At 38.9% G+C, this 26446-nt stretch overlaps 2 protein-coding genes across 3 annotated transcripts; both read left to right on the top strand.

Annotated features, from left to right (window-relative positions):
• The first annotated feature begins 491 nt into the window (after positions 1-491).
• LOC104448936 (probable serine/threonine-protein kinase PBL21) lies at positions 492-5076 on the top strand. Of its 2 annotated transcripts, XM_010062880.3 has the most exons (6): positions 494-1539; positions 1663-1701; positions 1806-1990; positions 2218-2407; positions 3420-3811; positions 4473-5076. In XM_010062880.3, the coding sequence occupies exons 1-6, from the start codon at positions 1437-1439 to the stop codon at positions 4740-4742; spliced, it is 1179 nt and encodes a 392-aa protein (XP_010061182.2). In that variant the 5' UTR covers positions 494-1436; the 3' UTR covers positions 4743-5076. The 2 variants fall into 2 exon arrangements, with proteins under 2 accessions (XP_010061183.2, XP_010061182.2); XM_010062881.3 differs by lacking the exon at positions 1663-1701 and having other exon boundaries at positions 492-1539.
• A 4160-nt stretch (positions 5077-9236) lies between these two features.
• On the top strand, positions 9237-12117 carry LOC104448935 (probable serine/threonine-protein kinase PIX13). Its single transcript, XM_010062879.3, has 6 exons — positions 9237-9621; positions 9953-10353; positions 10535-10670; positions 10861-10997; positions 11138-11261; positions 11397-12117. Exons 1-6 carry the CDS (start codon positions 9543-9545, stop codon positions 11882-11884), a joined length of 1365 nt encoding a protein of 454 aa, XP_010061181.2. The 5' UTR covers positions 9237-9542; the 3' UTR covers positions 11885-12117.
• The last annotated feature ends 14329 nt before the right edge of the window (positions 12118-26446 follow it).

Here is a 26446-nt window from a genome sequence, read left to right as displayed (position 1 = left end):
TTCAGCAATGTCGTGGCAAAGTAATTTCTTACCAAATCTGCGAAGACTTTCGTTCGACGAGATCCGAAAAAGAAAATATCCGAGAGCTAAAAAAAAAGAAAAAGTGATATTAAAATATTTTTAATCCGCAGGAAGCGGCGCCCAATCATCGCCCGACACCCGTCGGTCCCCCCAAGCCTCCCCGGGCCGACACGTAAAGGGAAAATCCCAACGGGTCTAATCTAATCCAGTGCGCGCGGAACCAGCTCGAGTTCAGTGTCGTTATCGTAAATATCGGGAACTCCCGTGGCGAGGCGGGTAATTTCGCTTGGGCCCCGGTCGAGGATCCCGTTTAAATGCTTAAGACTTATAACAAGGGGAGAGAGAGAAAATACAAAAGGGGAATGGTGGGGGTGACCAGGACGGAGAGCGACATGCAACGATCTCACGCGCATCCACACAACCATAAATGCAAAGACAAGAAAAAAAGGCACATTTAGAGAGAGAGAGAGAGTGGGTTATGGAGAGAGGGAGAGGAGCAGGCCCCACGCATTCTCCCCGTCCTGGCGTTTGCGGTGTCCAGCTGCGAGCGCAACGGCGCACTCCCTCCACCCCCCGGGCCGTTGCGGTCGTGCGCTGGTCGCTGGCGGTGACCCGAGACCGCCCCGCTCGTCGTTCCGAGTCGCGACCGCTAAATGTGGGCGATGCCTCCGCGTGCGCGTCGCGCGTCTCGGGAAAGGAGATGGTCGCGGGGGGCGCGCGCTCGGGGGTCGTCGTGGATCCAAATTTAGGCCCGTGATTTCCTCGCTTTTGCCCTCCCACTCCCGATGCCACCCCTGCGGTTTTTAGTTTTCTTTTTTGGCCTTTTTTCCTCCGTGGGTGGTCTCTTCTGCTGCCCTTTTCTTGATTAGTATATTCTGCGCGTCCGGGCTTTTCCTGCGAGCCGGGGTATAACAATACGCGGGCTTTACTGGGTTTTTCTTCCTTTCTTTCTCGGTTGGGGAGGAAGTGGGGTGCGTTTCTAATTTCGTGTCGTTTGCTATTTTTGGGGAGGTGGGATTTTTCGCTTACCTCCTGGCGTGGCCGTGGCGTGTTCAGCGAGATCCTAAAGGCTGAAAGAGCTTTCGCGAACGGCGATTCCCTTTTAAGGGCTTCGCGTCTCGATCTCTCTCCCCTTTTCCGTGGAGGGGGGGGGAGGGTGGTGGGGAACGGAGCTTTCTGCTCCAAGTTTGCAGCTTGGGGGCGTTGCTCGGTTCCTTTCGCTTTTTGCCCGGAATTCCGGTGGGTTACTTTCCTCTGTAAAAATCGCATTTTGGGTTCGCTGCGAGGCCCTGTTGCCGTCGAGGATGATCCTCGTTTCGGACTAGCGATTCGTGGGCGTTTCGTTGTCTTCGGTGGCGGCGTGTGTCCCGTGTCGATACGTTTGTTTAGAGCGGGGTCTGGGCCTGTGGAAAGAGATGAGCTGCTTCTCCTGTATCAGCTCACGCCGTAAGGAGGGTAGCCGGATTGAAATCGATAATGGCGTTCGATCCAGCTCTCGCTACTCGGCGGACACCTCAGGTTTTGCTCTAGTTTGTTTTTGTTTCTCATTTATGTCTTGTACCTTCCGGATGTGATTGAAACGTAAATGGCCCGAGTGGATTTGCTTTCTCATGTTGAATTCGAATGGTCGCTGATTTGCAGCCACCGGGAAGCGCAAGGCTTATTGTGATGATAATGATGGTATGATTTGGATACCCATTTGAGAAAATTCAATACCTTTGCTTTTAAATCGTTGAAGATCTTATTTTTGTGTGTATTGCTGTTAATTATGTGGTTATATGTAGTGAGCGAAAGGAGAAAAGGATCTAGAAATGGAAAGAACAAGGATGGTAGTGTTCCGAAGGGCAATCCAGCACGGAGCTTCACGTTTCGTGAATTGGCGACAGCGACGAGAAATTTTAAGGAAGTTAACTTAATTGGTGAAGGAGGGTTTGGAAAGGTTTACAAGGGACGATTGGAAACAGGCGAGGCAAGTTGCATCACATTATATGTCTCTTTGATCTCAAAATCTTTGATTGTGTTGCGCTTGAGGTTTGTGTCCACTGCAGCTTGCTGAGGCTGCAGGAACACTCTTGCTGCCATTCGAAAGTTGAAATGGTTCTTCTAGCGTCACTTATTAATTCACTGTATCAGGTCAACCTGGATTAAATCGGTATCATCATTGGTTGACACAGATCCTTTATTTCTTGGGAGCAGGTGGTTGCAATAAAACAACTCAATCATGATGGTCTCCAGGGATTTCAGGAGTTCATTGTGGAGGTTCTTATGTTGAGTCTATTGCACCATTCCAATCTGGTGACTCTGTTTGGATATTGTACTGACGGAGATCAAAGACTATTGGTTTACGAGTACATGCCAATGGGTAGCTTGGAAGATCATCTATTCGGTAAAGTTCTGCCTGGCATTTTCGTGTGCTTTTTCCATTATCTGCAATTTTCTGTAAACTCTACATTGAATCTAACCCCATGTTTCAGCAAAAAAGTGTTGTCTCTGCTGTATAATGCTACTCTTCTTTTCAACTCCTATTGGAAAATTCTGTTCTAACAATGTTCATAAGAAGGGGAAGATGTAGAAAACCTGTTTGAGCATTGGAATGACTTCAGTTCGCCTTCAAAAGCTCGGAGTCTAAGAAAAATCTTCTGTTCGGGCATTTTATGTTACTAGTAGATGGCTCGAGCTTTACACACAGACATAGATTTAATTAACACTAGTAGACAATTGCAAATAAGTCTTGAGGACATTATGTGTTGCTGTTCCTGGATGACTGTCAATACAACTCTATATTGCCTCTACTTCTTTAAGTTACACATCATCCATTCGGTAATCGGATGAAATGCTATAGCAATAAAAAGTTCCTAAAGTTCAGGTGTGTCACACTAACTCAACAAACTCATTTGATCTAAACATTCAGCATGCTTGACAAAATGAATATGTTGAGGTTAGTGCCCTAGTACCTGTGTATCAAAACTCTAAAACTAATTATAGGTTCTATTCGCAAATTCTTACTGTAAATTGAAGAGCAATGTCATGGCAATGGGACGAGCTGATCCTCGTGAATTAACGGCTATATGCTTTCCACCTAAGTAGAAAAGTCCGATTATGGCAAGTAAAAAGAATGATGATCCTGTAACTCGTGTATGTCCCCAGACTTGGCCAGACTTGGTAGGCCCTGTTTCAAAACTGTAAATTATGGTAGGCTAATGTATACTTGCATAAAAAGTTAGCAAGAGTGTATACTGTGTTCGAAATTTACAGCACTATACAGTCAAATTAGTTGATGTATTTAATGCATGGGCTGCATATTGATATACTGCTTTACCACCTAGTGTATCATGTGAACTTGATCTATTTTTGTTTAATAACCATACTGAGTCAGATAATGTGCGTTTTTTTTGTAGATCTTGATCCTGGTAAGGCACCTCTTGATTGGGGCACAAGGATGAAGATTGCTGTAGGTGCAGCAAGGGGCCTTGAGTACCTACACTGCAAAGCAAATCCGCCTGTCATTTACAGGGACTTGAAGTCAGCAAATATCTTGCTTGACAATGATTTTAATCCAAAGTTGTCAGATTTTGGGCTGGCTAAATTAGGTCCTGTTGGTGATAATACTCATGTTTCGACGAGAGTGATGGGAACATATGGGTATTGTGCCCCAGAGTACGCTATGAGCGGCAAATTGACTCTCAAATCTGATATTTATAGCTTTGGTGTGGTTCTTTTGGAGCTCATTAGTGGACGAAAAGCCATAGATGGCACCAAGAAGCCGGGAGAACAAAATCTGATCGCCTGGGTGAGTGCTTAGTGCTTTCATTTTCTTTTCTCCGGTTTGCCAGTGATATTTTAGCTGCTGCTAATCAAAGGTGTCTCTATACTAGTCAATGGTTACTTGTGAAGTATCCATGCAGTCATGTTTTTGATATACCAAAGCATGTTGAGGAAAGAATGTACTCCTGTCTGTCTATCAATTTTTAGTACTCTGTATTCTGTGCCATTGACCCCCATTCTGTTAACTGGACATAAAAGTGTGTTGAGAGATCAAATTACGTCTGATTATTTGCTCCATTGTCATAATCTATTGTGGCAAGTGAGATTTTTGTGCGTTTCTGTGACAGTAGCAGTGACATAGGAAGTGTGATGTGTCATCTTGTTTGGATAAACATGGAATTGTTTTGTTGTCAGCTGTCTTGCCTTTTTCTTTAGTTCATCTGTTTCATAGATTGTATCCATGACTTTTATATTTGATAATTGAGGACGATTCCATTCCTTACCTTATTATCAGATTGATGGAAGGCAGTTGGTATAATTGGCCATAAAAATACACAGAAAAGTACAATGCAGCTCAAATGGGCCTCAAATTTTTAGACATAACAGAACATCTGGCTGCTCGCCGCTCGCTGCTCGCTGCTTACTGCTTAACCATTGATTCATTTTCCCTTTTCTTCACTTTGCAGTCTAGGCCGTATCTGAAGGACCGAAGGAAGTTTGCCCATTTGGCTGATCCTCTACTGCAAGGACACTTTCCTGTACGCTGCCTTTATCATGCGATTGCCATCACCGCAATGTGTCTCCAGGAACAGCCTAATTTCCGTCCACTCATTGGCGACATTGTCGTCGCACTCGAGTACCTGGCAACTCAAAATGGTGGTGGCATGGCTCGCAGTCCATCCTCTCAATCGCCTGGTAGAAGATTGGATTCCAGAGCTAGTTCGATCTCGGTTTGACAGGTCACAAGCTGTGGTCGTGTGTGACAACTACATGTACATCTGTTTCATATTTTGTCCTCCTCTTGGGCTTGATAATGCTCGCTTGCTCGCTGCCAACAGAGGGAATGGAGTCAGTGGAGTACCGTCTTCGACGGTTGTCGAAGCATGTGGCATAGGGGCTTCCTGATGTGTTATTGTATGGAAAAAGATTTGTGGAAAAGATGGGGCGAAAGATGGGTCGTTCATATCCCTTTTGATTTTTCAATATATGTTTATATAGTGGCCTTCAGTGATATGGAATACTTGTGAATTCTTGCTCTTATGTCTTCATTAGTAACATTTAGGTTGAGTTCTTGCATTGACTTTTTCAAGAACCGGGCGTATAGAGAGGGAGAGAGAGAGAGCAAACAAGCAGCTGTGAACTACAAAAAGCAAGGAAGGGAACGGATCGCCAATCCCTCGATAGCCGTCGAATGTAAGAACAGTAAATCTCGCCCTCGCATGATCTTAAAGTTTGGCAGTGTACAACGTTTCGTATAGTCTCTGTGGTCTGTACGACGCATGGTTTTCTCCCGGAGAGACGGGAGGAGTAGATCGAGCGTCGTGTGCATGTCGGCGTGTCTACGTGACAATTCGCCGTGGAAATTTGCTTCGCTTTGCTTTGTATGGAAGTCATGATAGGGTGCCGAAGAAAAGCTGGACAATAGAGGAAGGAAAAGGAGGAAAGGAAGCCCCTTTTCGGACGACTTTGGAAGATGGGTGACATTTCTATGGCGCTGGAGCCGTGCCATAAAGCATCATGAACGTACCACGCACACATCGTCTAACAACGCGTCGTCATAATTAAGTACAAAAATACCCCGCGACGGGCGAGTCAATGAAGTAAGGCTAGGGTAAAGCGAAGGATAGACGTTTCTCCGGTGGAGGGCCTCCTCCGTCGCTGTCTCTTTGTCTGAACTTTTGGGAAAGAGTCGTCTCGATCAGCAGCGTCCGTTTCTGGCGGTGGATGAGAAAGTCGTCAGGAATTCATGTGGGCATCAAGAGCTACGTTTGTCGTGGATATGCACTATTTTCTTTGGGGGGGGGGGTCGCGACTTTGGAGGCTCTCATTAGTGGGGTTTGCTTTTCTCTCCTTCGCTTCTCTTGTCGACGTATTTGGATTTTATTGGCCACGGAGCCCTCCAATCCCTAAAAATTGCCGCCACTTTCATTCCCACTTAAGGTCATTAAAGGCTATATCTAGAAATAATTTATGATCAAAAACATTTTTTTTATTCTATTTTCGAGAATAATTTATGAGTAAAAAATGAATTTGATAGATACACAAAATTTATATTCCTAGAATAAAATACGTTTAGTAAGATTGTTAATTTTTTTTTTCTTTAAATTTTTTAACAGTTTTATTATAATTTTTTTTTCCTTTTTCCTTTTCTCTTCTTCTTCCTCTTTCTTGTGACTGGCAATCGTCTCGGTGAGGTTTAGCGAGCTCACCGAAGGCTCACCTAGCCACTATTGGAGGCCGGCAACACTCCGGTGAGGTTGCTAGCCAAAAGGAAGAAGAAAATAAGAAAAAGGAAAGAGAAGGAAAGAGAAAAGAGAACAAAAAGACTTAGACTTGATTCTAAAAATTGTTTTAAGAACAAGAAACAATTTTTTTCTACTTATTGTTTTTGTTCTAAATCTATTCTTGAGAATAAAAAAAAATAGATTTTTGTTTTCAAGAATAAAAATTTTACCAAATGAACTTTTATTCTTTTTTTGTTCTAGAGAACGAAAAAATAGAATCAATTGTTTAGGAAATAGTTATCAAAAAAGGCCTAATAAATCACATAGAACGGGTTCAGAAATTCCTTCTTTTTACTTAGGCTGGAGACTCAGCTCTCCTGATGAGAAGGAGCTTGAATTCCAACCTAAACAATGGGCATATTATTTTTCATTATTGACGGAAAAATTATCAAAAAGTCTTCAACTTATTATACGATGAATAATTTAATCCTAAATCTTTCAATTATGTCAATTTATTCCCAATTTTTTGATTTGTCAATTTAGTCTCTAGTGAGCTGGTGAGGGTCGAGCCTTGTTAGCCAGTGACAAATCGTCAAAAAGTTTAGAATTAAATTGATAATATTTCAATAAGTTCAAAACTAAATTTGTACAATTAAAAATTCTAGGAATAAATTGATCATTGTCCAGTAGATTTGAAATTTTTTTGAATAATTTTCCTATTCCAAGCTATTTTGACTCTTGGTCTTGCCTTCATACAATGATCTTTTATATGAGTAGTTAGGCCAATCACTGATCTGATCAAGACATTACATTTTCTCATGAGCGTTTGAGATACAAATAATTCGAGTATAAGATTGCATGTTTGAGTTTCCTCGCTAGCAAACATTCAATCGACTCCTGCTCAGTTCACTCGCCAAGATGCACTTCTTGCCTTTTCAACTTCGCACTTTCTTCGACTCCCACGATTTATATCGTGCAAGACTCCTGCAGCAATGCACGCGGCTAAATATCCGCGTTCCTCGCATCTTCCCGAGACGTGGCTAAGAAAAAAGATTTGTCCAAAGTAGGGCAAGATTTCCTACTCGTCACTTTTGTTCCTCTGCCACTTTAGTGGCCATTCCAACCCACTTTCTGGGGCGGGACGCTCTTGGCCTGTACTTGGTCATATCAATCGGCCGAAAAGGTACCTTGTTCACATTTAAATGTTGAGTCTAAAGTAACAAAAATTCGTCCTTTACTTGCATGTCCTCGCCTCTAAATTAATGGTACCTTGTGGTCCCCATTCGTGGAGAAGGGGGAGCACGTGGTTGCCCTTTTCTGACCTAGTCGACCAGTCATCTTTCGGGAGTTTTAAGAATCTTTTAGGTGAACAATCCCGAACCTCTCGATGACCATTGGATAGAGAAAGGAGTAAGTCCCGCGTATTGATCACTAAGACTTCGAATTCTTTTATGCGGTATGACATTTTATATTGGAGTTATGAAGAAAAGGTGAGGAATTGTGACGAATTATGGTAGGAGGAGGGCTTTCGTACCGTAATTTGCACATGTAATATGTTCTTGAATGAGTACAAGTGTAGATTATAGAAGTTTGCTTATATTTAAAGAGCCGAAGGAGACCCGGTCAAGGATTTCGAGTACCAGCTCATCCCTTTGCCTAAAATGATTAGGAAATTAGATGTGGCCTTTGACCAGCATCTCTTGAACTGAACCTATCCGTGCGTGCAAATAAACATGAGCCGTCCCGTAAGCATATTGAAATTAGTCAAGTTTTCATCAAAGTCAGACCATCATTAGAGATTGATTAAGGTATATCATGCAGTGATTGAGTACTCGACCAAGCGATGTCGGAAGAAGAATATTCCATAAATTGCCAAGATTATTTAGGATCAACACCTCATTTTTTCTTTTGTCACACCAATTCTGGATAAGTAAAACGACTTATTTATGATGATATTTTCTCGCTTATGTTATGTTTCTACAGTGGCGGAAATATTATGCCGTGAAATAGGCCAACTTTCAAGATTCATTTTGTGGCCACCCTTCCATGAAAGGGAGGTGAGGGATTCAAATCACCACCTTCTCGGGGAATGGGGTGAGGACGCGAGGACTCATAACCTCCGTGAGTGTAAAATAGGAATATTAAAGCAGGCGGACTCATAAGCTCGGCGGCAAAAGCAGGCGGCTTAGAAAGAGAGTCGAGCACGGTGGAATAGAGTAGGGAACGGTTGACGAATGTCACGGCACCGGCGACAACATGGGAGAGAGAAGGCGGGGGGGGAGGTGTTTCTTGTGACGTGGTTAGATCTTTGACTTTGATTGCGTTTCCACTAGCATTGTCATTGATCCCGGAAGCTAGACAGGAGTTTTCAAGGCCTCGTGCGTTCACCTTGAACTTTGAGTTATTTAAGGAAATATGAATATCTAAAACTTGGAGTCTATTCCCTCGGTCAAAACCCTCCTATCTCGAAATTCCGGCGGGTGTGAACATTATCTAGGGATTCTCTTTCTTTTAAGCGAAAGTCAACCAAACTTGCTCATTTAGAATTCAATTTTAAGTAAAAAGCATTTTTTTTCCCTTACTTTATCACCGAAATTCAAACGGCGACCTAAATTTCCAAGAAATTATGGTAAAAAAGAATCTAATTAGGCAAAAACTGAAATAAAATAAAATAAAATAGATTTATTTATAGAAAAAATGGAAGAATGCGTGGAATTAGTTGAAAGGAGAGGTGGGGAGGATGGAGGTCAGGTAAGGTGAGGTGAGGCGAGGCGAGGCTATTCCACTGATCAACGTGTGGCGGGTGGATCGGGTCCGTCCGTTTTGGCCGTGGACCGGGTACGCCGGCCCCACCGCCGTCGGTCGGGGTCGGGGTGGAATGGGGGGAAGGAGGGGGACCCACGTCGGTGTCCAGCTCGGCTTACGCGACCGTTGACTTTCTCCATCTCTCCCTCTGCAAGAAGAGCTTTTCCGCTTCGAACGTGGACAAGTTCAGCTCGACTCGTGGTATTAACAACTTCAGAATTTCATTAAAAAAAGAGAACAAAAATAGCAAACCTCGATTTCAGCAAGAAGACGACGAAGGAGGAGAAGTCTACGCGCCTGGTCTGGTCTTCCACCTTCTCTTCGCCGCGCTTTCGTCCCCCGAGGGTTTTGCTGTCAAAGCTTTCCAAGCTTCGTGCATGGAACGACTCCCTCGATCCCTCGCTTAAGTCTCCCTCTCTCTCTCTCTCTCTCTCTCTCTCTCTCAGAGCTCGCTAAAGACTAGAAACCCAGAAGCCCAGAGAGAGAGAGAAGCCGTCTGGAGCGACGATGGGGAACTGCTGGGGAGATCCGTCGGCCGCCACTTATTCATCGGACGCCGGCGACAAACGGCCTCCGTCCCTTTCAGGTAATTTTCGAAATCGGTTCATGGGTCGTGTTTGAGCTCCGCTGTTGATCAGAGTTCCTTTCGGATCTTCCGAAGTCGCGTTCGCGTGGCGTTTCCTTTCGACGATCGCGTGTGAAACTGCGGGAAAGTCAACGCTCGACATCATGATGTTGATGATGATGATTGCACGAAACCCTAAGTCACACGCCCGCCTGTTTTAGCTGCAATGATTAAACGAATCACGTCGAATTGGAGATGGACGCTATTCAAGTTGCTTCGAAAGAACTCGTCTTTCTTCCTCATCGTCAAGCTTTGAATTTGTTCGACCTGATTCGATGCGCGAACGTTGCAGAAAAGTGGAACAACAATGACCACAACAAGCATGACGCACTGCCGAGGAAAAAAGTCGGCGACGGCGGCAACAGCACCCAAAACGGTGCGCTCAAGAATGGCGATGGCAGCGGCGGCGGCGGCGGCGGCGGCGGCGGCGTGAAGAACGAGAAGAAGGCCCCATTGCCGGCCCCCAACCCGAAGGCCCTGCTGCCCAACTTGAAGATGTTCACGTTCGCGGAGCTGAAGAGCGCGACCCGGAACTTCCGGCCCGACACGGTGCTCGGGGAGGGCGGCTTCGGGAGGGTGTTCAAGGGCTGGGTCGAGGAGGGGACGTACAAGCCGTCGCGGGTCGGGGTCGGGATACCGGTCGCCGTCAAGAAGTCGAGCCCCGATAGCGCCCAGGGATTGCAGGAATGGCAGGTAGTACATTTATCTCCATCTTTGAATTTTCTACACGACGAACACATCTTCAAGCATGGCGGGCGCCGATTTGTGCAAATTCAACCTCAGAATTAGAGACACATTAATGGCCGTTCTTGGATTTTTCAAGAGTCAAAAAGATCAATCAAATTTTTCAAATTTCTCGGTGAATTTTTCGTAGGCAGAAGTGAAGTTCTTGGGCAAATATTCACACCCGAACCTGGTCAGATTGATCGGCTACTGTTGGGAAGACGCGCAGTTCCTTCTCGTGTATGAATACATGCAACAAGGCAGCTTGGAAGACCACCTCTTCAAAAGTAAGACATCCTCTTTATTTTCCATTTTTATATTTTTCTCCCATTTTACTAATAGTTCTCATTATGATTATACCCAAGAAATATGTTCACTCAAATATATGGATCGCTATTTCAAATCCGAGCCGCGAAAGTATTCTTTAGGTCCGTTTTACGCGCTAATTAGAAAATGGAATCCGTGCTTCGTTTGCAGAGGGCGCGGACCCGTTGCCCTGGGGCATCCGGATGAAGATTGCAATAGGTGCGGCACGGGGGCTCGCCTTCCTCCACACCTCGGAGAAATCCGTGATCTACCGCGATTTCAAGGCCTCCAACATTTTGCTAGATTCGGTAACATTTTTATCTACCGTTATGTTACGTGTACAAATGGCTTGAGAGCAATCCTCTTTTTCTATTTTAAAAAATTGAACCGGTTTAGTTTGTTAATTTAATGCGGGTGTTGATTAGGGCCTTGATTTTTCATTTTCCAGGAATTCAATGCAAAGCTTTCGGATTTTGGGCTTGCAAAGTTGGGCCCAACTGATGGCAACACCCACGTCTCCACTCGTATAATGGGCACCTACGGTTATGCGGCCCCTGAATATATCGCCACAGGTAAGCCAGCGGCCCTCGGCTCCGATCGGTCGAGCCGTCGTGCAATCCATCAGATTCGACGGTCGTGTCGGATTTTTCCGTTATCGGATGCTGACGATGTTCAACGCCTGTGGTTTCCGGTCTTTTTTTGTCCAGGACATCTCTACATAAACAGCGACGTGTACGGCTTCGGAGTGGTGCTCCTGGAATTGCTGACGGGCCTACAGGCCCTGGACTCGAAGCGGCCCAGCAGCCAGCACAATCTGCTGGAATGGGCCAAGCCGTCCTTGTCCGAGAAGAGGAAGCTCAAGAAGATCGTCGACCCGAGGCTCAACAACGAGTACCCGTTGAAAGCCGCGGCCCGGGCGGCCGAGCTCATCCTCAAGTGCCTCGAGAGCGACCAGCGGAAACGCCCCTCTATGGAGCACGTCTTGGCGACCCTGGAGATAATCAACACGATCAAGTCGAAGCCCAAGGAAGCCCGGCCTCGGTCGGAGGACCTCACGACGAGAGCCAGCGACGCACGGTCACCGTCGCACGACCGCCACCGCCGCTGCCAACACCACCACCACCACCCCCACCGATCTCCGATGCACCACCGGGAAGGCCGCGAGGGCGGGCTCTCATCGATGAGATCTCTCTAGATGTGGAGAGAGCGAAAGCAAATGTACTAATTTTGGCGTCACTTGTATTCGATCTCTGTAGAGGTGTAGTTTAGCGCGTGCCGAGTCATGTCAGCTGTGCAATAAAGTGATCCGATGAATACTTACATGTATAGCGAAACGATTGGCGGCTCCTGTCTCTCCCTAGCAAGAAAAGGCTCCGCCCTCTTAAATAGAAACTTCGGATCCACTCGGAGCAATCGAGCTCATCTTTGATCCTACTTTGCTAGAGCGGTTCGATCGCAACCAAATCATATTGAATGCCCGTCGTCGACGCTCTGAGAGTACCTATTGATGGAAGGGTTGGAATTCGAGCGGAACATACACTTTTAATTTGAAAAGGAGGATTCGAAAGCATATTTATTCTGAACCAAATGGAGAAATGCACTGTGAGTACCAATTTGTGTCGTGCACCTGAATTCACATCTAATAGTGTCCATCTCTTACTAAAAAAAACAAGACATTCATGGATATTACCAGCGAGTTCGTGCAGATCTATTGGAGTCCCTATTTTACTTTACAAAGATCAAAGACCAAACGAATCCCATTCTCTTTCTGTCGAACGAATATCGATGTTTCTATCTAATGCAATTCAATCATTCGACTTAAATGAATTCGTCCCTTCCCTCCACCCTCCCGATGAAATAGACGCCACGCCAAGTACCCTCTCAGCGTGTGTTCGAATTACAGTGGGCTACCATGGCCAGCCGGTCCGCCCGGCTGATGTCCGGACCGGATTTGGGCTTGCTCTCAAGCCCATGTTCGCCTCAAGAATGTCTCTCCCATGTACTCGTGCACGTTCCCAATTTGGTGTGCTGAGGAATAGGAGTTGATTCTTCAGCGCTTCATCACGACCGAAATCCCTACTCAAAAAACCGTGGGTGAACAGCGAATTCCCATCGGATTTTCTCGAACTTCGATTCGACCCTCGACAGACGATCTTGTCTCGGGCCCCGTCCAAAGATTAGAATACTCTCATCACCCAGACTTAAAAAGCATTATCGCGCACGCTTAGCTGTTCCATAGGTTCCGAGGAAACCGAACTGAGCGCCCGATTATTCAATCGAGTCCTGAACTCGATTAAACTTTCGAAAAATTAAAAGGAAGAAACAGAAAAGGCGCGGCATGGCACGGCATGCCTCCTCCGGCGCCGTCCCCTTTCTTTTCTTTTCGGATTAATTAGTACGCGAAGAGCATGTTGTCGAGTGCATAATCCAGGTGCTCCCACACGTGAAGGATCTACTCGCATGTAAGAACCTTATTTTTAAAAAAAAAAAAAAACTAGAAGGAAAATTATAAAAATTGGAAACGCAATAATAGCAATAATAATAATAATAATAATTTATTGAATCAATTGCGGTCATCTCTCGGACAGGATAGGAAAGGACGCAATATGATTCCACATGCGGCATGCTGTCCAGCGTGTCGTGATTGCTTTTTTCCCTTTCGTGTTGCTTTTTCTCTCGAGTGATCATCATTGCTAATATCATCGATCAAACGGTCTTCCCTCATGCCCCAGCATTGTTAATTAGATTAATTATAATTAGATTAATTTAAAGTGAAAAGATTTTTTTATGGTCTTCATTAGATTCTCCGTTGACCCGCGAGCTTTTTTGCTTTTTTCCCTTCTAATTCCATCATTATTTTCGCTTTTTTATAATCTGGTTAAAATGTGGGAATTTTTTTCCAATTTTATTTTTAATTATGATAATATGTGGGGGGGCGATTGGGTTCGGAATTTTAGGTTGGTGAGTGTGGTGTGACTTCCATGAACGGAAAACCATCATGGCACTCTCCAGCAAAGAACGAATGCGAGGAAGGATCGAACTCTCTATTTATTTATTTGTTGATTTATTTTTGGGTTGAGGAAATGAATTTGGCCTTGCCTTATTTCTTTTTTTTTAACCTTTTGTTGGAAGCCAATAAAACATTAGTTGGCAAGTAAACGTGACTTTGAGGTTCTAGATAAATGCATCTTTTTTTTTTTTTCGGAGAAAGAAAAACGACTCAGAAATCCAAAGGATTTGGATGTACTTGTGCGATTTGATTAGATAGGTTTGTATATATTCCAAATAATGATATTGTAACTTAAATATATAATGTCGTTCCTAGACTTTTAATCTATTTAATGTGACCCGAAAATTATTAATAAATATTTAATGTAACCGTTCCATTTGTTCAAACAAAAAATCAAACCTTATTCGATGACGTTGATTGTTATATGTTGGATTGGATTTTCGAAAATGATGAGTCAACACGTCCATCTTTTTATTCTTCTAATTTAGAAAATGAAAAAAAAAAATTAAGATATTAACATATTTACAGTTATTTGATGACGTGAATTATTATTCCTATTTTGATATGAAATACTATTCGGACAAGTCATGTACAACATCATTTGGTTTTGCCGTTTCAAATTTAATATATAAGAAGTCATATTGACATATTCTATTAACTTAAATTAAATGAATGACGATACTGAACATTTATAGATATTTCAGCGATGGGCTACGTTGGAAAAATTAAACTTTCGGGAATGCTATTACATATTGAAATTATTTTTATCATTTTCTCGAGAGTCGAGTGGTGTTGTCAATCACACTAACCTTAGGAAATGTTTTTTGCAATTTCAGTTGAATTTAGACTAGTGTTCGAGATGGGAGGGCAATGGGACAAAACGCAATCTCCAAAGGAAAACAAAATTTTTCTTTTGCCAGCTCGCAAGACGACAAGCAAAAACTCAGTCGGGGTAATAATTGTTTCAACGAAAGAGACCCCCGAGGCCCCCTTAATTCACTAAATAATTATGATAAATCACCTAATTAATAATCATAATCATGGAAAAGTAAAGCCTTTTCTGCCTTTTCTCATTTCCAGGTAACCAGAAAAAGCAGTCTTTTCTCTTTTACTCCGGAGGCAGCGACTTCCTTTTTTCCATGGGAACCTGAGTGGTAAACAAAAGCTGAAGAGGATAAAAGCCTATCGGTAATCCTAGGAGCTCTAGTTCCTTGGATCTCTCAAAAGATAAAAGCTTTTTCGATCTCTGTCTTTCTGGAGCTCTTATCACCCAAGAACAAAAAAACAGTAATAATAATAATAAAACTTCCAATAAATTAATCATAGGTGGACCCCACTAATTCTCCGTAATTTATATCCACTTCATATACGTGTAATTAATAAGCTAAGAGCGCGTATTGCAACGCTCCTATTATTTTGTTTTTCTGTTTTTAACTCCCCATAATAGAAAAATAATATAAATTTATTTGATAATGTAAATTAATTTTTCTATTTCTCATAATAGAAAAGTGGTCGGATAGTAGATGTAGAACAGAAATTAAAAAAAGAATAAGTAAATTCTCACTTTTGAAATAATTTCTAGAAGTAAGTCATTTTTTTCTTTTCTTTTTTCTTTTCTTCTTCTCCATCGCTACTCGCCGCCCGCCTCCTACGGCTAGAGGAGGAGGAAAAAGTGAAGAGAAAAAAAGAAAATTAAAAAAATATATATTAGAAAATTGAAAGAAAATTTATGACATAAAAAAAAATTGTGAGTTATACTAAACACATTCCTGTTATTTTTCTATTCCTTGAATAGAAATTCTATATAATTACCAAATGTGTTATTTTACTTAGAAATTATTTAAGGAATAGAAATATAAGAAAAACTAATTCTGAAAATAAATTATTTCCCGAAACAAAAATGTTACCAAATGCATGATAAGTTGTTATGTGGATTAGTTACATTTAGTAAATGAGTTATGAATAGATTTACAATGGTAAAACTTAAAATAGTATAAATATTAAATGAGTGTGCAACTTACTTAAACCCAAATAATTTATGTATGAGTTTTCTTCGATTGGATCAAATATTGAGGTATATTAGCAATATGGATCAAGTCGAGTATATGTTGAGTATGGATCGGATGGGGTATAAGTCACTAAATTAGTATTGTAAGGGAAATTGGTTGAAACTAGTTAAATGAATCAATTTAGGTTGGATCATTTTCAACCCGACTAACTTATTTGATGGGTTTACACGTGACCCCTCTCCATAAGTTTAAGTTTTCAGGTTTGACTTATAAATAGGATATCATAATCAGGTTATGCCCCAATTTATTTCCTATGCACGCTTCCGTATTCCTAATATCATTTTAGGTATCCTGTATAACTTGTCTATAAAGTTTATGTGCCCTTTATGTATACTCGATTTCCCTTCGTCTATAAACTTACCAGGTCAAACTGCCACTTTCCATTTCATCCGCATCAACAGTTTTAAAAAGCTGTAATTTAAAAAAAATAAGAAAAGGAATGGGGACTTTTTATTCAATGGTGAGCTCCATGCGGACTTGAAGGCTTATGATTGAACGATTTTGTCGCATGCTCCGTTCATCATAGGCACAATCAAGTAACACGTCACGTAATATCACATTAGAAGATTAGATAAGTGTCGTGAGTGGAAGTCTATGATTTTTCCTCTTGTAATTTAACAATAATATTTTTTTATTCTTTCTACGTTCAAGTATGCATATAATTTTAAATATATGAAAAAAAATCGATTTCTCTCGGTCATCCCAACTGATTGTTGCTTTGTCGAACTCTTTTAGGAGGAAGAAAAACCATGGATTGCAAGGTTTCGTTACAGGTCGAAGTACTTAATGAAGTCTCGGGAAAAAATTTCCTGACTGTACGGTGTTCCGAATAGGCAAGATTTTAGAAAACAACAAATTTAGATCTTGAGAAAACGATTTCCCATTCCGACAATAAGTTAATTGTTTTCCCTAATCTACAAAATAAATGAAAGGGTTAATACCCTGAAAAACTTCAAATTGGTACACCCGTGACAAATTTTTATCTCAAACTATTTTTTTACCATAAAAAATCTAAAACTTGTATACATATGACAAATTTACCCTAATTAACCATAAAAAACCCAAAACCGTTACATTTATGATAAATTTACTCCAAACTAATTTATTCAACTGCAAAAAAACCTAAAAACTAGTAAATTTGTGATAAATATACCCTTCACGAAAAAAAAAAAATCACAAAAACAGTAAACTGTGACAAACGGAGCGTAAAATCCCAAATTTGTATACCAGTCAATTCTTACGTATCATTTAACTTAATAATTTGACGATAAAATTTAACGAAAACTAATAGAGGGTAAATTTGTTATAAGTGTACTAGTTTGTGGTAAATTTATTAAAGGTATACCAGTTTGGGGTTTTTAGTGGTAAAAAAAATAGTTTTGAGTAAATTTGTTACGGGTATACTAGTTTAGGGTTTTTCAAGATATTAACCCTAAATGAAAACTAATCATATTTTTAGAAAACAATAAATTTAGATTTGGGGAAAATATTTCCCCTTACAAGGACAAGGTAATCACTTTCCTTAAACTACAAAACAAATTAGAAATAACCATTTTTATGAAAAAAAAAATGGGTTAATACCCTCAAAAACCCCAAACTGGTACACTTGTGACAAATTTACCCCAAACTATTTTTTTGACCACCAAAAACCCCAAACTGGTATACCTTTGACAAATTTACCCCAAACTGGTGCACTTGTGACAAATTTACCATATGTTAGTTTTCGTTAAATTTTATTCTCAAATTATTAAGTTAAATGACACGTGACAGTTAATCGGTATACTAATTTAGGATTTTACGCTCCGTTTGTCACAGTTTACAATTTTTGTGATTTTTTTGTGGTATTAATCCAATTTAGCAGAGAGTATATTTGTCACAAATTTACCAGTTTAGGGTTTTTTGCAGTCGAATAAATTAATTTGGGGTAAATTTGTCATAAATGTACCAGTTTAGGGTTTTTTATAGTTAGTCGGGGTAAATTTGTCATAGATTTACCAGTTTGGGGTTTTTCATGGTCAAAAAAATAGTTTGGTGTAAATTTGTCACAAGTGTACCAGTTTAGGATTTTTCGGGGTATTAACCCAAAAAAAAAAACAAAGAATTTCTTGGTAGATATTTTCCTTCATCATGACATTTTCAATAAAACAAATGAACCTATGTATTTGTTTTGGTGGAAGAATTTTGCGCGAACTATTTTCTAGATTCTCACACATTTGATTTGCTGAAAATGATCAATCAATAGAAAATCCTTTACGGTTAAATAAAATATACATTTTTTAAATTAGGATAATGAATTCTTTAACTTGAAAAGGGAAATACATTTTCTTGAAAATGATTTCCCAAAAAGCATTTTCCTTTATCATGAAATATTCCCCAAAGCAAACATTCCCTCCATTTGTTTCGTAGAAATAAATAATTTGGAATAAATTTTCTTAAAACGATTCCCTATATCGTGTATTAAAATGATAAACAAAAATTATTTTCATCATTTATAAAAATATTTAAACATGGTCTGTTGTCAATGATGATACACTTCACATTGACCAATTATTCCAAGTGCTATAATGGATTGTTTTTTATAAAATATTTATTAAAGAATAGACAGGGCTAGCATTCTAACTTTTCTTACGATGCATATTATCAATGTTTTGAAAGTTTGAAAATTGATATAAAGCATTGGTTTTGATGGGAGAAAAGTACTAAAATAGTTTTAAACCTATTACATTGGTACTGATTCAATCTTAAACTTTTTAATTGGACAAATTCACTCAAAATCCTTTTTCATATTGGTACAAATTAATTCCATTAGGTCAATTTTGGCCGGTAGGCAATAACGTGAACGCCAGCCAGTGAGCAATTTTTTAAACGATTGTTATTTTTCTATTAATCTTTTTTTTCCTTTTCTTTTCTCTCTTCTTCCTTCTTGGACTTTCCTCAAAGTGGCCGGCGAGGCTCGCTGGCTATTGGGCAAGGCGGCTTCGCCATGGCCTTGTTGCAAGCAAGGCTACCTTCACTTCACCCACGACAAGGCCAAGGCAAGGCTAGGGGAGGGCCATGATTCACGTTGAAGCCTCGCCAACCACTATAGCGAAAGTTAGAGGAGAAAGAAGAGAGAAAAAAAAAAAAAAAAGATTAATAAAAAAAATCAATGTATAAAATTTATTAAAAAAATTCATGTTAGCGTTAGTCGGATGGCTGGTACCAACTAGTGTCCTATCAACGCTGCTTGGTCAAAATTAGTCGAATAGATTGAATTTGTACAAATATAAAAATGTTTAGAATTGAATTGATATAATTAAAAAGTTTATGACTAAATCAGTACTAATACAATATGCTTAAGATTTTTGTGGTGTGAGCTAATCTTCTCATGGGCTTGGGATCGAGCCTCGGTAGAAGCGCTCCACGAATATCATCTCGAATCTAGTTTAATGCAGATGAGTGCACAAAATCACTTGAAGAGGTGGACCTAATTTTTTTTTTTTTTTGGAACAGAAGAGGTGGACCTAATTAATGTACAAGAAAGTTGGCTACAACACTGGAAAATCGAAGACTTTGGTTTTTTGTTTATCAATGAGAAAATAACAATGACAATAGTACCAAGCCTAAAGTTGGCGCCGCCTGTCTTAACTCATCGATCCCTCTAGTATGTCGCCATAAATTCTTTTTGACAAAAATCGACCTACCGCTTGGACTTCATCAAAGAGTATCTCGAGCCACTCATTAAAAAATCAATTAAAGAAATTCTACAACTTTCGATGCTCTGGTCATCCTGGACCATATTTACATGAATAGTCTTCGTCACATCAGTGATGCCCCAAACGAGAAGTCAGAAGGACAATAATACAAATCGAGATTAATTGGGAGATGCACTCGATTCGATGTGCATTGATGTGCTTGCCATTCTAGATGCGGTGGTTGAGCTGCTTTAAAAGCAGTTCATAGTTTTTCACCTAAAAAAAAAATGGTAAGTTCGTTTTTGTTCTCTAGGAAAAAGTAAGTTCAACATGCTTAATGTCATATATTTCACATTTTGAAAAAAAAAAATATTGAGCATGTATAATAGGATAAAGGTTAGGGAAAAATTAAAAAGAGCAGTTCATAACATATTTTTCGGACTTATTTATGTAAATTTCGCTTTTACACCCAATCATGTCCCTACTCATATATAGATTCCGTGCAGCTAGCTGTCTAATGTGTCTTCAATTGATAATTACAGTGCAAAATCGAATTATAAATTATCCTTTTTGCCGACATTTCGACCTTTTTCTTTGCTAAAATATTGTGTTAGGAAACCCTTTTTTTTTTTTAACTGTTTCGTTCATTTTAGATTCTCAGTAGAAATAATTTTTTTTTTAATAACTTTCTTGTGATTCAAAAATTATTTGAAGTTAATAGAATATAGAACCATATGAATAAATCTACATGTCAGCCCTTATATGTTGTGAAAATTTAGGTATTCCGGAATTATTAAAAAAAAATGACAAAGTGCGTGAGCCGTATGATTTCAGTTGTATAGGAAACTTCAAAACGAAAAGTCAATTAAAACGCACGCAATTGTGGTTGACGAAGGGATTCGTAAAGCATTAACCAATTGAGAATATATATTTCTTGGGCAATTGTCGTTGACTAGTTTCCTCAGTTAAGAAAGGAAAATTAGCCACTTTGATGGGTGATCTGTCAGGTACGAAATTATCATACTAATTGATTGGAATCTCTCTATAGTTAACCATCTTGATTATTTTACTCAAAATCACGCTTTGAAAATTTGAGAACAATAGAGAAGGAAAACATTTCTATGACACTTGTTTCAATGACAACATAGACAAATTGCAATTTTCTAGTGTACTAATTTTTATTGTGATATCTATCAGTCAAATGCAACAAAAGAGAAGGCATGAGCTTATTTCCTCATAACATAAGTAGTTTAACTTTTTTAGCAATCCAAAAAAGCATATTTTTGTCTAAGGGACAAAAATATTCATCAGATCGATCATGCTGAAAAAATGATCTAACTATCGAAAAAGCCAAAACAGAGCCTAATATTTTTGCTCTAGGGACAACAATCCAAAATTAACTTTATCCTCCAAAGAAGTTTAGTACTAAATGATGAGGCTAAAACTAATTACATGTACTATACAATTGTCGTATGAGTCAAGATAATGTCATTTTGCTTCAATTATAACGGCTAAAAATTATGACGGATGATTTGTGAACTCCATGCCTAAACTAAGCTTCATGATATGCTCGGACTACAAAAAATTGCCCAAAAACAATAAGAAAAAAACATGATTTGGGACAAAGCCCTAGCCATCCAATTTGTCAATTTGGAGCCAACCTCCTTCTCCCTTGGTTATTCGTAAAGAATAGCCAAAACTCCACTTGAACAACATCATTTTTGTTTAAAATAACATGCCGTCGGTTCGGTCTAGCAAACGTTTTCCATTGAACACGTCAACATGTCAAGGGTCACATAAACTTCTATGCTTGGAAAAGTACAGTGATATTTTTGTGAATTGGGCAAAAGCTTTTTTTTTTTTTTTTTACTGAAAAGTGAGATCATTTTTATCTGGAGCATATAAAATAGTGTTCCTCCTCCTCCTCCTCCTCGTCCTTCTTTTCCTCCCTTTGGCTGGTACATGCCATCAATAGTTTAGAAATCAAATATTTCCTTCTTTTAAGGTCACTTCCACCGATGGTGGTGATCCACCGGTACGGGTTGGATCACGATTCACGAGGTAAACGATGCTTTGCGAAAGCAGCGCATGATGTACTTATTACTAGCTTTGCGTCAATGGTTTTCTAGACGCCTAGCATCCTGTTTAAGTCCGCACCGACAGCCGATCGTAAATTCTCTGATCACATGCGGTGCTGAGTGATCGCTGACTCAAATTTAACGTTATTCAACGAGTGTGAAGAAACCTCGCCGATGACACTTAGGTATGATTGACTGTAAAATCAACGATTTGAAAATAATTTTTTTTTACAAATAATTCATTTATATCGCTTGAAGTAAATAATCACTACGAAAAATATTCACTATCAAAATAATTTATGTCTGGACTTTTTTTAAGGCAATGAAAATATTTTTCGTTCTTTAATTTTATAAGCGATATTTTTGAAAAAATTAATATTATGAAAAATCTTAAATTGATATATTATGATAAATTTATATCGAATTTATTTTTTAACTACAAAAAACCCAAAAACAAATGCATTTATAACAAATTTATTATTTATTAATTTTGTGAAGTTGAAAACGAAAAATCATAAACTGGTTTATCTATGACAAACATAGGATAAAATTCTAACCTAGAATACTAGTTAGCATTCAACAATTTGACATATAAATTAACAAATGGTAAATTTGTTACGGATGTATTAATATAGTTTTTTTATCTTAAAAAATTAATTTTGAGTAAATTTATCATGTGTATATTAGTTTTGAGTTTTTATTAATTAAATTCTTTTAAAAATTTTCAGATTATTTATTTTTTGTGAAATATAAATTACTGATTAATGCTTTATCAAGAGCTTCATTCGTTCGGGCATGAGGTTCCAAACAATGATTGGTGTTCCTCGTTAAATCCTTTTTTCAATGTAAACGGGCGGAAATTGACCTGGATTAGATCCGCAGCCGCATCCTGAGCAAGGCACGGGAAAAAGCTCGTTTTTTTTTTCACGAGCCTCAATGATTAGACGAACAGTCCAAAGCATTTTATTTCAATCACATTCAAACGTCGCACTTTTCGCTAATCCCACCACCCTATGTTCTCCTGTAGATTCACATTACGTAGATCTAATCTTATTTTAATTAATATTTACTAAGAGTAAATTCCACAGGGAAAAGAAGAACGCAGAAAAATGGAGAACTATAGAGGTTAATTGAGATTATGCCGACCAAGTAAGGTTAAGAGCACCGCGTTGGATTTATTAAAGTTTAACTCGAGGTGCAATTGCTTCACTGAAAACTCCATAATAAATGAAGGTCTTTTCTGTTGAAATTATTTTTAATTAAAATGATGAGTTTTCATTTTGTTTTTTATGAGTTAGGGAGAGTGATTTCTTTTTTACAGTCATGGAAAACATTTATGTAGATCCATTGATTTTATGTCATCCAAAACTGGAAAATTTTCTGAAAATAATTTTTCATTAGTTTTACATCATCTTAGTCAAAATGCATTGATTAAAGAAAAGAGATTTGTATTCATTAATTTTTATTTAGCTCGTGATGATATTTTCTTACTTGTGATTACCTATGTTTCTGTACTTAAACACGCTTTGAATTTTTTATGTTTTCTTATGTTGTTTTTTCTAGGGGTGTCAACGATTCGATTTGAGTTGGGCATTCACGGTTCTCGAACCGAACCATACACAGAGGCCACCCATAGAAATCAGAGCATATCAAGCATCCATCTCTCCCTTCTATCTTCATTAGTCAATCAATAATTCCAATTCTTTGGACAAATAGATAGAGGATTTCCAGCTTGTCATCGATGTCTCCAGACCCAAAGCCAAGTCCGATTGCTCTGATTCCCAAACCGAATCTACAGAGAAAGCTGCAGTTCGAAGAAAGAAATCTAAACAATCTTCTACAGGAAAGTGTTAGAGAGACTATTGTATTTCGGTTCGGCTCGAATTTATGATCCTAACTAAATCCAACAGTCAGTAGATCTGATTTTTTTTTTATATGTGGCTCTAATCGTAAGAGACTAGATCTCAAAAGGCCTAAAATTCTCGATTCGGTTTGGTTTGGATTGGATATTTATTTGTTTAAACACCCTCATCTGTTTCTGCTTTCGTACAAGGAAATCTCAGTTAGCGAGATCTGAGGAAATCCGGTCGACTGGGACTTTTCGCTTTTAATTCCTTTTCAAAAGAAACCTGGAAAAGAACATTTGAAGCGGAGAAGTAAGCGATACTTTCTAGGATAGACTTTTGGGTGTGTGAAAGCCACCCCTGTCGTCCTGTCTCTATCCGTATCCGTCGTTCCTTAAACACGAAAGTCGGCCACGTGGGTATACAGAAGCCATGTGAAAATTCCGCCCGGCGCTGCACCATTGGTTACTCAACCATCCGGCTTATCGATAAGTATCCGACCAGAAAAAGACTTATATAATAGGGTTAATATAAAAAAAAAAAAAACCTAAACTAATAAATTTGTTATATTTTAAAATTAATATCGGATAAAACTTAAATTAATAAATTTATGCTGTATTTATCCCAAATTATGCTTTTACATTAGCTTTCATTAAATGTAATTAATAATATGAAAAATCATAAATCAATAAACCTATAACAAACGAAGGGTAAAACCTTAAACTGGTACATCCCTCAACTACTACGTGTCTTCCAACTTAAGAATTTGAAAATAAAATTTAATAAAAATTAACAAATGGTAAATTTATTATAAATATACCGGTTTGGGGTTAGAGTAAATCTATCACAAATATATAAGTTTGGAATTTTTCATTATATTGACCTTAAAGTAGAGTGTGGAAATTCTTTTAAATTTACATGTTACATGTAATTTATGTTTAATGTAATTTATTTATTTGTTTGTTTGTTTTTATACATAATAGAGCTAATCGTTTTTATAAAATATTTTTTAATTATTAATTTTTCACGAAATAAACACGTTTTAAATAAGTAAAACTTTCTAAACGATATAGGGAAGTAAAGAGAACGAAAATAGGTGTAAAAACAACAATCGACAGCTTTCCCTATTTACCAACGGTGAGATTGAAGGGTTGCTCAGATCGGCTTTTTCTTAAATTTGTTCATTTAAGCTTTTTCTTAACATATTTAAAAATCCTCCAGGGAGAACCTAATGATGGAGATGATTTGAAGTTAGGTGTTGCCAACGTTTATCGCCACTTTAATCAATGGTATTCCCTAATAAGGTGATAGCGAGGAAGAAAAATATTCACTACCAATAAAGAGGGATGAGATTTGCGAGCACCGATAAATAAAAATAAGAAACACAATCCTACACTACATAGCACTCTATTAGGAGATTACTGAAGATTGCCCTCGTTAATGGGAACACCCCTCGACTGCCAGGGAGTTCAAGGCCCCTGGTTATGTAGGCCGCATGCTGAATTTTAATCTTGCGAATTACCACGAACTTCACGCCTACAGATTTACATAAATATTTCGAGTTTCGGCCGGGAAAAAGGAAGAGAGAAAGCGGAGGGTCCTGCCACGTGGGCCTAAAAATAGGGAAAAACGGGAATAAAGAAAAACATGGGATGGATGGGGAATGAGGGGGGAGTCGGACCGAGCGGGGGAACGAGGGAATCTGCTTTTAGCACGAGGAGGGGGAGAGAGATATGATTACGTCAGAGGATCGGCAATAATGACGCTCACTGCTCCCCTCCCCCTTCTCTCTCTCTCTCTTCCTCATCGGAAATTCTTTGCCTTTCACTAATTAATCTCTTCCCTGGCTGGTGGGCCCCGCCCCCATCACTCCTACCATCATTACTCCCACTCTCACCTCCCCCTTTCCGTCCTTCCCCCCCACACCAAACGTTCTGTTTCCGCCAGAAGTTCACAGCCCGCATTTAATCCCCACTCCCCCCAATGTTCTTTTACTATTTTGCCCCTGCTCCCGAAATCATTTTCTCATTAAATTAAATTCACGAGGATAAAACTTTTTTTTTTTTTTTTTGAAAATGATCGCTCGTATTTTTTTTTTTTTGTAAAGATGAAATGGACGGAACATGCTTTCGCCAGTTTACGAAAATTATCTAAGTGCGTACCGTTATTGATAATATAAATATTATTTTTTTTGGCTGTTTATATTGAGCGATATAATCAATTTTTTCCTTAGAAAATGTTTTTTAAATGGTTCGTTTCCCCCACAAAACAAGCAGACCTTAAATTTCACCTGGAGTCTCGCTAAAAAAGCTGATTTTGAAATTTTTTTGATGATGGTTAAAAATAAATTAATTTTTTTCTTAAATCTTAAGGACGTGTCCAGCGTTTATTTTCTGTTTTTTTATCGTCCAAATCTTGCAATCATTGAGATCTTAACTTTTTTTTTTTTTTTTTTTTTTATGTTGTGATAGCTGATTTTGACATGTATATTTTTTATTTTTTATTGACAAAATATGACGATATGGAAAAGAAAATCCCATCAAGAACTTCAAGAAGTATCAAGAGTCCCCATCAATCATTTAGCAACAGAAAAGCGGGGTCTCCTCCTTTATGATTTGGATTGAAATCGTTCATAGTTGGCCCTGTCCTTTCGATCGCACCCAAAGGGTAAAGATATGCGTCATATGCTCCGATATTTATGGGACTTGGGAAAATATCATATATACTGTATATGAAAACATTTTCCCATTAAATTAAATTAACGAGATTACAAAATACTTTCTTAAAAATCATCACTTGTTTGTATCACTTATAAAAATAAAATGAACGGAATATGCTTTCATTGTTTATAAAAATTATTTAGGCATAAATCATTATCAATAATGTAAATTATCTTTTTGTTGGCCGGCTACTTTGGATGATATAACTAATCTTTTTTTTTTTGTCGAAAAATATTTTTCAAATTATTTTATCTCCCCACAAGATAAAGCATACCCTAAATTTCACCTCGACTCTTGCTTAAAAAGCTCATTTGGAAACTTTCTTGACATATTAAAAATCTTAGGCGTGTCTAGTCTTTATC

The sequence above is a fragment of the Eucalyptus grandis genome, chromosome 6 (assembly GCF_016545825.1).
Source record: "Eucalyptus grandis isolate ANBG69807.140 chromosome 6, ASM1654582v1, whole genome shotgun sequence".
NCBI lineage: Eukaryota > Viridiplantae > Streptophyta > Magnoliopsida > Myrtales > Myrtaceae > Eucalyptus > Eucalyptus grandis.
The sequence above is the reverse complement of the archived record's forward strand: the minus strand, read 5'-3'. Positions and strand labels throughout refer to the sequence as shown.

Coding starts and splice junctions, on each gene's coding strand:
- LOC104448936 (XM_010062880.3), top strand. CDS start 1,437: ATGAGCTGCTTCTCCTGTATCAGCTCACGCCGTAAGGAGGGTAGCCGG. Junction 1,540..1,662: donor CTACTCGGCGGACACCTCAG/GTTTTGCTCTAG, acceptor GCTGATTTGCAG/CCACCGGGAAGCGCAAGGCT. Junction 2,408..3,419: donor CTTGGAAGATCATCTATTCG/GTAAAGTTCTGC, acceptor TTTTTTTTGTAG/ATCTTGATCCTGGTAAGGCA.
- LOC104448935 (XM_010062879.3), top strand. CDS start 9,543: ATGGGGAACTGCTGGGGAGATCCGTCGGCCGCCACTTATTCATCGGAC. Junction 9,622..9,952: donor ACGGCCTCCGTCCCTTTCAG/GTAATTTTCGAA, acceptor CGAACGTTGCAG/AAAAGTGGAACAACAATGAC. Junction 10,998..11,137: donor CCAACATTTTGCTAGATTCG/GTAACATTTTTA, acceptor TTCATTTTCCAG/GAATTCAATGCAAAGCTTTC.